Raw genomic sequence first — 13,881 nt, forward strand, 5'->3', positions numbered from 1 at the left:
AAACTTGATTATTTTAAATATAAATTACTAATATATATATATAATTATTAAATATTAATTATTCATATTATAATATTACACATATTACACACAAACAAAACGTAAATAAAAGTAAAACGATCAAAGGAATAAATTATTTAAACTTTCGAATATAGTTTAACAAAGCTAAGTTTATTTATTAAATAGAAAAAAGTTAACTCTGATAGTTAGACTTGTACATACAATACATACCTATCAAAGTTGGTTATATTTTGCACTTTTGTTGTTATTTACATCACTAGACACCAACAAATATGAGTAAATCGTACTACAATACATACATGCACTATAGATAGTTTAAATAAATTCAAAACAATCAAAGGGATAATTAATTAAACTTATAAGTAGGAACCAACAAAACCACTCTTATTGTTAACTCAACGATTTATCACCTATTATAATTATCCATATTTCAATTGTCTCGTGTTGTTTACGTCATTACAAAATGTTTGATATTACATTAATAAAAAAAAGCTATTCTAATAAAACAAATAGTAATCTATGATTGTGGATCATTTATATAATGCTTAATCAAAATAATATTAAATTTAATTACCCTAAATTAATACTAAAATTTCAAAAAATTAAAAGAATAAATAAAATGTATAAAAAATATTTAGAAAGGAAAGTATTAGTAAAATATACCTAGATGACAGAAAATAATTATAATTATAATAAATAATACCCACGGAACTTAGATACCAGGAGGGCGATCGACATAGGAAAATAACTAGCAAACGCGACTAGAAAGAAAAGGAAAGATCATTTTCGGAAATACGCCGCTAGGTTTCGTTATTTCGCTAATGTCAAGTTTATAACGTCATATTTTTCATTGACAATTGTTGACCTATCCTCCGTGCTCCGTGTCCGTGATTCTAAGCATAAATGATCATTGCCAACACACAGAAAAAAAATTAAGTAACTAGATTAGGCTAGAAAAATTTTTACTGAAACGTTTGTTCTACTGTTGAATATGGAACATGGTGGATACTATCGGCGAAATATTTCTTCCAAACATGTGAGATGCAGCCACATGTTGACTCTTCTTTAGTTACAAGTTTTTACAATAGTACATTTATTGAGTGTGTATATAATTGTTCGTAAATAATAAATACGGTTAATAGTAAGTTGGAAAGAATACTATCTTGTTATAAAAGTAAGTAATTATTAATTTACCTATATCAAATTGACCTAACCTCATTTATCCATCTGCACTGTATAATTTTGTTTTTATGTAATAATAATTAAATACAATATTTACAAAACTTTCTTTCGGCTAACAATTAAACAATATAAATGCTACAATTATTAATAATAAATTGTCTTTTTTATTATCTATTGCCTCATTAATAATTAAACATATATTTTCTATAGATGTCGATTGTTTCATCACGAATTAGCAGTCTGAATTCTATCTTAAAATCGCCAGGTGCTAGATCGCAATTATTAAGACAATCTAACAAAGTATATTTTAAACTTCCAAAAAATGTTAAAGATATTCTTATAAATTTTGAAAATAGAAGTAACATAAGAGATTATGAAGATTTAGTATGCATTTTAAGAAGTTCCAGTGTTAAAGTAAGTAATGATTATATACTTTAATGAATAATAAGTTAAATTGAAATTGGAAAGTTATAATAAATTTAAACAATTTTATTTAGGATATTGATTTAGAAGAATTTGTAACTGAAGTAAGAAAATGTGTATCATTACTTGGTCCTATTCACCAAATCTTTGTTGAGGTACTTCTTCAGATAAATTGGATAGATAGATCACCAGAAGTAAAACTTGCTTATAAGATCTTCCTAGAAGATTTGATGTGTACACAGACTTATTATATAAAATGTATAATAGATACACTTGTTGCATTATTTAAACCAGGTAAATTTTTTGTTTTAAAAATAATTTTTTAAATGATCATACTTCTAAGTTTATCTTTTAAAAAGAAGAAAAGTTATAAATTAATATATTAAAAATTATTTACAATTTTTAGTGGAAAGTGATAAAGATAAAGAGTGGGAAGCAGGAGAATATAGAAAAGAAGATATAGATAGACTGAGCCATGTACATGATGTTTTACGAAAAATTTTGAAAGTTGTACCAATGTAAGTATTATAAATTCTTAATAGTTAATTTAAAAGTGCTTTATAAATTATAAAAGAAAATCAATTACTTTTTATAAATTCCAGGTCTACTAAACTTTTACTTCAATCAGTAAGAGCAAATTTTCCATATATCGTATTAGGTACACATATTCATGAAGTTTATATCTATTCATTACTTCAAATATTAAACTATGCTCCTCAATTACAATCAGATATATTGACTTTAATTACTAACAGGTAAATATGTACAAAATAATATTTATTATTAAAACGTGTATTTTAATAAGTGAAAAAAGATGTAATTTTCTTGTGATGTATTTAAGGTTGGTAATGTTAGATGTAAATATTCCACAACCAGACGTAAATGATGAAGACAGTGCAATGGAGAGTGATAATGAAATGCTCGACATTGATGAAAATACAAATAATGAAAATAAAAATATAAAACCATTACATCCATTATCACATACTTTGGATGTATGCATGGGACAAATGATTAAATTTATAGATGATACTTGTTACGTGGAAGATAAATTAAACATGGAAGCGTTTAAGAAACTTTATCTCGATTATTTAAAAATATTTGAAGCTATAATACTACCCACATATGAATGTCGATATGTGCAGTTCATTATGTTATACATTTGTAGTTTTAAAGCAACAGTTGTAGAAGCTTTCTTAGATTGGCTTTGGAAAAAAACAACCAATCCAAATATACCAATTATATTACGGCATACATCTGTATCATATATTGCAAGCTTAATTGCTGTAGCTTCATTCGTATCATCAGGGTAATTATTAAATTTGTTTTATTAATTTAATTCATTTTTCAGTTTAAAATAACTTCTATGTTATAAATAATGTATCTATAACATATAACTATTTCAGATTAGTAAAAAGAACACTGTCTAAATTATCAAAATGGATACATGATTATATCAATAGAGAAGAAAATTCAGAATATGCTGATCATAATCCTACAAATCATCATATATTTTATTCTGTTTGTCAAGCATTATTTTTTATTATTACTGCTAGATGTAAAGATTTTATTCATACAAGAAATGGTAAGTACTATAAATCTAGTTACAAAGGACGGAAAGTTTAAATAGAAACTCTTAATTATCTTTTTTATTTTTAATATATACAAATATGTCTTAACAAATTTAAATTGAAGATATTTGCGTCCACAGTTATTAAATATCTAACTTTTTATATATACGTACATATATAAAGTACTCATATATACATATATATATACATATAAATTTATTAAATATCTAACTATATATATATGTGCTAATATGATTTAAAATTTTTACAGATATGATATATCTAAATGAGTTAGATCTACCTAGAATTATATCGTGCAAATTGAACCCTCTTAAATCATGTCAATCTGAAGTTGTACATAATTTTGCTGACGTATCACGGACCTACCAATTGGCATATTGTTATACAATAATCGAAAGCAATTCACGAAATCAATTACCTATTATTTATGATAATAATGATTCTTGTGATTATACGCTTGATGGTTTTTTTCCGTTTAGTACATACAATTTAAGTCGTAGTGCACAGCGATTAACTCATTTATTATATGATAATTCTGAATATAATTATAATAATTTGGCGAACGAAGATAAAACTGACATCGAAGAATTTATGATGGAATAATTAGCTATTCTTTAATACAGTATTTATAAAAAAGAACATTTTTATAAGTTGTGCAATTCTTATCTTTTATGAAACTTTTTCTTTAATACTTAACGGACGGGCCACGTAGATCTACATTTTTCCATGAATTTTTAGTATGTTGCATTAGCGTTTTCTTTTTATGCACATTGTTATTTTTTCATGATACCATCAGTTACAGGTATACATACCGTTATAAAATATTATAAAAAATTTAATTGATTTAATAAAACTACAACGCTTTAATTCATACATTCATTTTTATTTAATTCTTCTGAAAAATGCCCGGAAACTAGGAAAGACAGCAGATTCGACCCGTCCGTTAAGTGTTAATTGAATAAACACACGCTAATGGACTATTAAAAAATCATTAACATTAAATTATATATCTTCAATAAAAATATTTGAAAAACATATTTTTGTATTTCTTCTATCCAAATATATATATATCACCAAAAAGTATACATGCCCTAACATCCATTTTAATAAACATTATTATGCAAAATATAAGAATTAAAAAATTTAAACTAAAATTAAAAAAGAAAGAAAATTTTAATATTTGAAGCTATATCTCAGCATTTAATATTGAATTTATGTATAGAGCATTTTGTTTATTTATATGCATAATGATGGATTATTATCATTAATTAATTAAAATATTAGCTTAATTAAACAATTAAAGCACGTTATAACATTACTTTAAATCTATTTCTATTCTTATAAAATCTATTCTAAACGTATATATTATTGCATTAGAGAACATGTTTGTTATGAAGGCGATGTTCTTTTAAACATGGCATAGAACAGAAATAATTTGAACTGTAATTAAAAGGCACTTGATTTGTAATGTCTGTAGCACATTGAAAACATCGGATAGTATGATTTTCTTTTGTAATATTTTCTGCAACTAATGCCCTCTATAATAATAATAAGAAAAGAAAAAAATGTGTGTTTTTAGTTTTATATTTTCATTTCCAAAATGTCAATATGAAAAAAGAGAGAAATATATATACCTTTTCCTTATCATTTAAATTTAAAAATTGTTGCTTTGCTTCTTCTTCTCGCTTTTTCATTTCAAATTCTCGTTTTTTAATTTTTTCTTTCTCACGTTTCACTTTTCTTTGTTGTCTCTTTTTCTCCGTTTCTTCTTGTTCTATTTCATCATTAAGTGGTCCAGGTATTTGTGACTAACACAAATATAAGATTTTATATATATATATATATATATATATATATATATATATATTAGGGTGTGGGTCAAAAAAATCAATTATTTTTTTTTTACTAATGACACAGAAAAATGGGTTGCTAGACACCTTAAAAAAATTCTCACCAAATATGAGCTCTTAAGTTTCATAGGAAGATCCTCCGCATCGCAGTTTTTTATTTTTTTCTCAGTCCAATAGAATAAAATTCATACCTCATCATTAATTGATTGTACAGAAAAATGTCTTGGAAGAATTTTGTAGGAAATTTAATGCTCTACAAAAAAGGTATCTTCTATATTTTTTTTCATAAACCTCACCATTTGAATAATATTGAAGATTTAAGTTTGATTATTTTAAGACAAATTTCATTTTTGTTTATGAATTTTATAACTCGACAATAAATGACTATTATAAAATGCGCAATACAAATTTTTGTAGAAAATTAACTGCTCTATAAAAATGGTGTCTTATGTTTTGGCGATTAAATTAAGCGTTCAAAAGATATTCATCATCAAACTTTCATGTGTACTGATTTTAAAAGTTTTTGATTAGATATTCGAAAAATTTCAATTTAATTTATAAGTTTTGAGAAAATTTACACGAATTTTAGTTTTTATCAACTGAGAAACTTCAAAATATTTTTCAAGTTTTTTTTTATGTGTAAGTATCTTTGTCTACATTTAAAAAAATAAATTGTACATTATTTATCGCTTAGTAAATTATTTATTAATAAAAAAAAGCAAAGTTTTCATTATAAATATATTATGATATGTTTCAGTTTTAGAGAAAAAAATGTCCAATTAGTTATAAAAAAGTTTTTGGTGAGTGATGAATTTTTTTAAGGTGTCTAGCAACCCATTTTTCCGTGTCATTTGTAAAAAAAAAATAATTTATTTTTTTGACCTACCCTAATATATATATATATATGTATATGTAAATAATTAGAACTATTTAATAATTTATAAAAATAATACCTTATTATAATTGAACTTATCAGGGTAATTAGCCATAAATCTTCTAAACGTATTTCTAGTTTCTTTATCTTTTGAAGCTGCATAAGGTGTTTGTAATTTTTTATTTTTGTTACAAGGATTCGACCCAATTTCTAACAACGCCCTATAATAATAAAATCAAATCCTTAATAGATAATATTTGACATTTTAGATTTTAATACTTTCTATAATAAAAAGAAAATTTCTTATCTACATTATTTATAATAATATTTCGTAAATATATTACCATATTAGTTTTACATGTCCTCCAATAGCTGCTAAATGAAGCATTGTATTACCATCTTCATTTCCATCATTTAACAATTTGATCACACTTTCCATATTAAAAGATATTCGAGTATCTATGTTGCTTTCTTCTTCTAATGTTGACTCGAATTTTTTAACTTCATTTAATAAAATATCTATTGTAGAAGTTAATAATTCATTATCACCCAATTTACATGCATTCCATAATTGATATTTGGCATTATGTAATACTTCATTTACTATAGAATCTAAAACAAATTAATCTTTCATATAGAAATGTTCTTTTATATATAATATATAAATATGATTATACAAATTATTCTACAATTGCATGGATTAACACTTTGTTGACCGGTCACGAGTTAATTCGTGATGCGCTTCTTTTCGCATCACGCTATTTAAAAGGAAAACGCAGTGAAAATAAATATTACAATAGTAACAGATTTTTTTGTACTATTGTTATACTGTTAATCATACGAAAAAGAAATATTTAAAGTCTAATAATAAGTAAAATTTATTAAAAATTACTTATATTGTTTTACTTTTCAATTCAATTACGTAGTAATAGCCGGTGACATGAGATAAATTCTTAAAAAAAATAGCCGGTCAAGAAAGTGTTAATAAAATAAATATATGTTATCAAATAAATTGTTATAAAAATTACACTACCATCAGTATGATTTTTTTTTACTTTTTTCTTTTGTTTACGTGCTTTCTTATTTTTCATATATCGTGGTACAGTATCCTGAAAAGCGAGTAAATGTTCTTGGAAGTCAATTTCCATATTATGTTCAACTAGAGACATATTTACTTGATCATTAGTGTAATCGTTTTCACTAGTTTCAGACTCTGTAGATGTTAAAGCTAACTTAATAACAATATCTAAAATAAAATTAAAAATCTATAAATTCTTTACTTTTGTTATATATTTGATGATAATTGTAAGCTATTATTTGACGCTAAAAAAATAAAATACCAGGCAAAGGGCGGCATGGACTTTTACGTGGTTTAGCTCTATCTATGTTTCCACGAGAACCCCGATTTTGCCTTTCTGGAGATGGTTGCATTAACGTTTTAATGTCTTCATTATTTTTCAAACTATTAACATTGTTTGTGAATTTTACATTAGAACTCGAATTTATTTCTTCTTCGGGTACTTCAACTACTAGATCAATTTTGGAGATCTTTTTTCGTGGTGGTTGTCGCGGTGAAATAGGGAAACAATCAGTAAAATTTGCTGCAGAACCTAAATTACATTAAATTATATAAAAAATTACATACTAAATTATATAAAACATTGAACTATAAAATTTATTATGAAGACTAAAATAAATATTTACCATATATTTCTACTGTACTTAGTATATCATACACACGCTTAACTTCACTAAATGTAGCTCTTCGAGTAGGAAATGGTAGTGGTCTTAATCTAGAATCATTTTTATTTAAAGGTGGATTTTTACCACCAAATAGTATAGTACGATTATAGGGTCCCACAGCTCTATACAAAATTAATGATGAATTGTTGATATAATTCGTCCATGATTCCAATATTTCTTGTATATGCTAAATCATATATGAGTATATGAGTATAATGAAAATATATTATATGTAAAATTTTTTATTCTCTAGAAACCTGTATAAGAGATGCTTCATTATAGCGACGCAAACTTGCTCCAGCACTTTTAGCATGACTGCCTAATGAACGACTGTCACGAGAAGTTTGTGCAGAACCTTGTTTGGCTCGAACAGTATAAGAATGGAAGGTTTTATGCACAATTGGTTCTCCATCTGTAATTTATAAAATTAAAATACCAAATTTAAATCCCTTTTCTTTTGAAGACTGTTTATAACATTTTTCCATTTAGATTCAAAAATTTTATTACTATATTTTTACAGATTTAAAAAGAGTATATGCAATTTAATATTTATTTAAAATGCTTTGTTATAAATCAATGTATTCGTCAATGTTTTGCTAAAAATAAAGCTAAAAATAAAAAAATTAGTATAACAGCATAATAATTAGAAAATAGAAATATTAAAAAACGCCTACCATTAGGTAACTTCTTTAATGTATACTTTTTATATATATATATATATATATTACATAATTGATTAGAAACCTTGAAAAACTGCTGCTGCAAAATGTCCACCTCCAACCATGATAATGGTCCATGATGTTTTCTTCCCACTATTTATTGCCTGAGCTATCATCTCATCGTCCACCTCAGGAATTTCCTAAAACGTAAGTGCATCTCTCCTGATCTGGCAAGTATAGACACGCCAAGTGATTCTAACAAAGTAGATCAAGTTACAAGATACAATTTTTGCACTTTTACATGCAAAATTATATGTATTTAACTTAAATCTATGCTTTGTATGATAAATGAATAAATAGCTAACAAACCTTTTTGTTATGAAGTAAGCATCTATATATACTAAATATATTTCCATCGTCATTTTCAAAAAATACTTTAGAATGACGACTAGCAATAGCAAGTAATTCTTGAATCTTTTTTTTTTAGATATTTCTTCATTGTACTCTGTGTCTGAACTATCAGATACTACTTCTTGAGATTTTCCCTTTCTTTCCTGTTTTTTATTTTTTATAATAAATGAATTTTCATTCTTACTCATTGATTCATTATTTTTCATAGACAGACTTGATGATCCTCCTGTTTCCGAAGTACCTGTATCGTCTTCATTTTCAGAATCTACTTCACTACCAGAAAGACTGGATACATCTCCTGATACAGTATGGTATATAATATATATAAAGGTTTATATTTTTTATAAAAATGGATAATTTTAAATGAAAATTAAAATACCTTTATCCGCTAAAAGATTGAAGCTATCTTCATTAATTGGCTTGAGACCATTCAAACGTTGTTTAAGATTATAACGATGCCAATCTAATTTATAATGTAATCTTTGATGTGTTTTATCCTCAAATACAGTATTACAAAAAGAACAGCTCAATGAATCTGATACAGATAATTCCTCCAGTTGAGTTAATATATTTTCTATTTCTGGAACTAAAAAATCATTTCTAATTAAAGTATCTATACGAATTTATAATGTATACGTTAATAATATATAAAAAATAATATATTATGTTATTATAATTTGCATTAATAAATAATAAAACTCTATGCTGTAATGTTAACAAAAAATAATTGTAGTTATTATTATTATTATAAAGTAAATATATATATATAATAAAATCCTATCATCAAGTATTTATTTTACATAATTTAACAATTTGTAAAAATACTACTTTAAGTTAAATAAAATTTCTTAACAAGGAATCGATTTTATTAATGATAATTCATATTCACAAATATTTCGAAAGAAGTAATCGATTTTATTTAAAGTAAATAACAGTAAGTGTAAAATGAAATATTGAATATACAAACCAGATGATGATCGTGATTGCATGCATTGGGCTACTTTAATGCCTTTAGTAATCCGATCAAAATCTTCTTTATTGTAAATTTTAAATATTCGATGATCCATTTTTTTTACACTCCAATTGAATTTACCTCGAATTTTATTTGTAATAGTTTAATTAAATGCCAAATTAATAGAGGTTATACTTTCTTAATAACTATAGATACCCGAAATAGAATTCTACAAGTTTTGCAATGTGATATAAAGAATAAATTAAAAAGGTGATCAATGGCAAATCAATATCAGAAATTACTAATCTTTTCACACGTATTTCCTACGTAGCGTTTCGTATGAGAATAAAAGATTACACCAAGTTACATCATGTCACCGTGTATGTACCATCTTATACAAAAAGGACTACATTTGGAGGGAATTTTAAATGTTGACTTTCTTCCAATATATATTCAATCAATCCAATATATATATATATATTAATGATTTAAACATTTTTATGCTAACAGTAACATCTTTTTGTAATAACCGATGTTCTTTATTGTAAATTATATTATTATTTTATAAATGCACAACTATTAATTATAAACAAAAATCTTTTCATATATATATAATGTTTATACAGTAATTTTATTTTTATATAAATATTTCTTTGTATTTATCGTGTAGTATTTCTATAATTACAAAGACGAATACGTTTTTATTTGTTTTTTTTTGTATATATAATAATACACATGAACGATATTGCAAATAAAACAAAAAGAATTACTTACTTCATATGCGCTTTAGAAACTAAATTCATTAAGTTACATTGCTAAGTGACTTCGCATTTAATAATTGTTTTTTTAATCGTATATGTACTCTTTCTCTCTCTCTACTTCTATCTCTATATTTATATGTTTTATGACTATGTAATCTAAACATATGATATTAACATAATAGCTATAATAATTGATATGAATATGATATAAGATTGAAAGATTTTTAACCTTTTCTACAAATACCTCAACAAATTAACAAGTTGCACTTGTCATTATTTTGATTGTAATATAAGAAAAATATGGTAATTACAATGAAAAAGTTATTAGTATATAAATATCAATCAATATTTAATCGCATTTTTATTTTGGAACAGTTAAAAAGTACTACAAGAAAGTTTAATCATACAAACTATGGAATATTTACCACGTGCTATCGTATTAGGCAATTATTAGTACGTGATAATTCAGGTAAAAATCAAATATTTGATTCAAATACCCCAAATCCCAAACCAGTCATTTTACCTGATCAGGAACCACCTAACCAGTCTCCAAAAGGCCCACCTATGCAACCCATAATTATAGAAATACCAGGTTTTCTAGAATCTATTTATCTTTATTAATATTAACAATTACATTGTATATATGTAACGAATAATCAGTATAAGATTATGGTCATATATTGAATCATACTAGGTCCTATAATTGAACCTGTTCTTCCTAAAATTCAGCCAGATTCTAAACCACCTAATGAAATTCCAGCACTAAATAAAAATGCAGGAAAGAACAGAATGATGAATACAAGTACCTATAATGATGAAGTCCTCTTTAAAGAGGTAAGTTAAGAATCATATATATATTCGATAGTTTACATAAACATTTTTTTATGAAATGTAGATAAAGGATAAGGGTATAATAACGCTGAATCGACCAAAAGTTCTCAATGCATTAAATCTTTCTATGGTACAAAAAATATATCCAGTTCTGAAAGAATGGGAGTCTACCAGAAAGTTTGTTATAATTGAAGGTACTGGAAATAAAGCGTTTTGTGCAGGTGGAGATGTTAAAGCCATAATTAATTCTCTAAATGAACCAAGTGGAAGTTTATTGGGTGAAAATTTCTTTAGAGATGAATACACGTATGTTTTGAAATTTTAATATCAATTTAAGTTAACTAATACATTATTTTAGTTTCAAATTTACACTTCTGAAAATGTAAAATATTGATATAGATTAAATCATTTAATCGGCACATATAAAAAGCCTTATATAGCAATAATACATGGAATAACAATGGGAGGTGGTGTTGGTTTATCTGTACATGGAAAATACAGAATAGCAACTGAAAATACTTTATTTGCTATGCCTGAAACTGCAATAGGATTATTTCCAGACGTGGGAGGAAGTTACTTCCTTTCTAGATTAAAAGGAAAATTAGGACTTTATTTAGGTCTCACAGGACATAGATTGCAAGGTAATAAAATAAAATCTAACAATAAAATTTAAACAATTGGAGTAAAATATACAAAGCGTTTGCTTTTAGGCATTGATGTACTTCACGCTGGCATTGCTACACACTTTATTCCATCTGAAAGACTTCAGGATTTAAAAGATGATTTATTAAAATTGGATACTGATCATATTGAACAAGTTTTAAATAAATATCAACCTAAAGATTTAATGAATGAATTTTCTTTATCACCATATATGCACAAAATTGAAAAATGCTTTTCTTCATCTTCTGTTGAAGAAATAATTGAAAGGTATGACAAAATAAGTATTATTATTTTCCTATCTTTACATTATTTATTCTCTTGTTTTCTTTTCGGCGATTAAGATTAAATAAAGATAATTCAGAATGGGCAAATCAAATAGTACAAATACTATTAAAAATGTCACCAACGTCTCTAAAAGTTACAAAAAAATGTATAGAAGAAGGTAGTAAACTTACTTTAAGAGAATGTTTAAAAATGGAATACAGATTAAGCTGTGCCTGTTTGCACAAAAATAGTGATTTCTATGAAGGTATGCATATACGTATTAGAAGCATATATATATACACTTCACAGTAAAAAATATACAGGGTGATTCATTAGCTTTTACCACCTAAATAGCTCCGAAACTATGATAGTAGCAGAAAAGTGAATAAGGAAAAAGTTGCGTGAAAAATTCAGGACTACAATATGACAGTATTTTTTTGCTAGGTTGAGCCATTTTCCAGATTTATTGGTCAACTTTGCTTTTTTTAAATACAATTTTATATTTTAATACTTATTTTCGGATAGCGATTATCAAGACAAATCCAATGATATGCAACATAAATATTTGTAAAGGTCAACGAAGGTTAAAACTAGCGAACTAGCTGGCCACAATACAGCTTTTCGCGTCATGGTCCCGCCAGGGTTGCGTCAGGGTTGCGTCATCCTTTAGTTTTTCCGACAACAGACGGAATAGATATTTTCCAAATAGTTTTTTTGGTCATTGTCAGGTTTTGTATTTAATGTTGCACATTATTGAATTTATTTTATCAGCCGCTATCCGAAAATAAGTATTAAAATATAACATTGTATTTAAAAAAAAAACAAAGTTGACCAATAAATCTCAAAAATGAATCAATCTAGTAAAAAATACTAATGTCATATTGTAGTCCTGTATTTTTCACGCTTTTTCCTTATTCACTTTTCTGCTACTATCATACTTTCGGAACTATTTAGGTGGCAAAAGCTGGTGAACAATCGCCCTGTATATATTCTGAGAACATATTGTTTTGATATTATTTATTCTAGAAGTAAGATATTACATGTGTCATTAAAAAATAAAAAATAGCACATCTGGGCTGTCTTATTGATAAGAAGTGTATATATAATTATCTCAATATTATATATAAAAATGAAAAAATACAATATATGTATCATAATTATCTGATATTTCTTCTATTAAAGGTGTTACAACTTTACTTATTAAAAAAGATAAAAATCCGACGTGGAATCCAAAATCTTTATATGAAATCACAGATGAATATATTAGTCAACGATTTCAAAACCTACCAGATGATAAAGAACTGCAAATTTGATAATACTGTATAGTGTATCAATTGTATCGTTACATTAATTACATTATGATGTTTATTTTTCTATATAAATATATATTTTTATACATTACTTAAAAATTAATAAACAAAAATAATTAAAATAAATAATTGTCATGAGCAATCTAAAATTTAAATTCTTATTGGGCATTTGTCACCTTTCATATAATAACGGTACTTTGACATTGCGGTCGTCTGTCACGTGGAAAGTAAGAAACGAAATATGAATACGCATATAAACAGAATTTAGCTACAATCCAATTAGAAACATATGAAAAAAGCTGTCGACTGATAAGGGTTAAATTTTTATACATCGTTCCCGCTTCT

General features: G+C 25.5%; 3 protein-coding genes across 5 annotated transcripts; 2 read left to right on the forward strand and 1 right to left on the reverse strand.

Annotated features, from left to right (window-relative positions):
• Positions 1 to 993: 993 nt before the first annotated feature.
• Tif-IA (RNA polymerase I-specific transcription initiation factor RRN3 homolog Tif-IA) lies at positions 994 to 4,253 on the forward strand. Its single transcript, XM_015335144.2, has 8 exons — positions 994 to 1,195; positions 1,414 to 1,617; positions 1,701 to 1,920; positions 2,033 to 2,144; positions 2,229 to 2,381; positions 2,468 to 2,935; positions 3,033 to 3,211; positions 3,469 to 4,253. The coding sequence occupies exons 2-8, from the start codon at positions 1,414 to 1,416 to the stop codon at positions 3,819 to 3,821; spliced, it is 1,689 nt and encodes a 562-aa protein (XP_015190630.1). The 5' UTR covers positions 994 to 1,195; the 3' UTR covers positions 3,822 to 4,253.
• On the reverse strand, positions 3,713 to 10,254 carry LOC107074083 (tRNA endonuclease ANKZF1). Its single transcript, XM_015335134.2, is given in 13 exon segments — positions 3,713 to 4,756; positions 4,853 to 5,026; positions 6,022 to 6,163; positions 6,287 to 6,554; positions 6,976 to 7,188; positions 7,283 to 7,552; positions 7,647 to 7,872; positions 7,943 to 8,097; positions 8,430 to 8,544; positions 8,714 to 8,826; positions 8,829 to 9,053; positions 9,135 to 9,341; positions 9,723 to 10,254. Coding segments are annotated over 13 exon segments (2,373 nt in total). The 5' UTR covers positions 9,823 to 10,254; the 3' UTR covers positions 3,713 to 4,591.
• Positions 10,255 to 10,419: 165 nt separating this feature from the next.
• On the forward strand, positions 10,420 to 13,685 carry LOC107074085 (3-hydroxyisobutyryl-CoA hydrolase, mitochondrial). 3 transcript variants are annotated; one of them, XM_015335140.2, is made up of 8 exons: positions 10,420 to 10,771; positions 10,844 to 10,937; positions 11,163 to 11,302; positions 11,364 to 11,605; positions 11,699 to 11,940; positions 12,010 to 12,229; positions 12,304 to 12,491; positions 13,409 to 13,685. In XM_015335140.2, exons 1-8 carry the CDS (start codon positions 10,769 to 10,771, stop codon positions 13,537 to 13,539), a joined length of 1,260 nt encoding a protein of 419 aa, XP_015190626.1. In that variant the 5' UTR covers positions 10,420 to 10,768; the 3' UTR covers positions 13,540 to 13,685. The 3 variants fall into 3 exon arrangements, with proteins under 3 accessions (XP_015190626.1, XP_015190627.1, XP_089033470.1); XM_015335141.2 differs by having other exon boundaries at positions 10,421 to 10,771; positions 11,229 to 11,302; XM_089177344.1 differs by lacking the exon at positions 10,420 to 10,771 and having other exon boundaries at positions 11,198 to 11,302.
• Positions 13,686 to 13,881: the final 196 nt, after the last annotated feature.

This window comes from Polistes dominula, unplaced genomic scaffold (genome assembly GCF_049000335.1).
Source record: "Polistes dominula isolate Pdom_NZ unplaced genomic scaffold, Pdom_raw_medaka contig_20, whole genome shotgun sequence".
Lineage (NCBI taxonomy): Eukaryota > Metazoa > Arthropoda > Insecta > Hymenoptera > Vespidae > Polistes > Polistes dominula.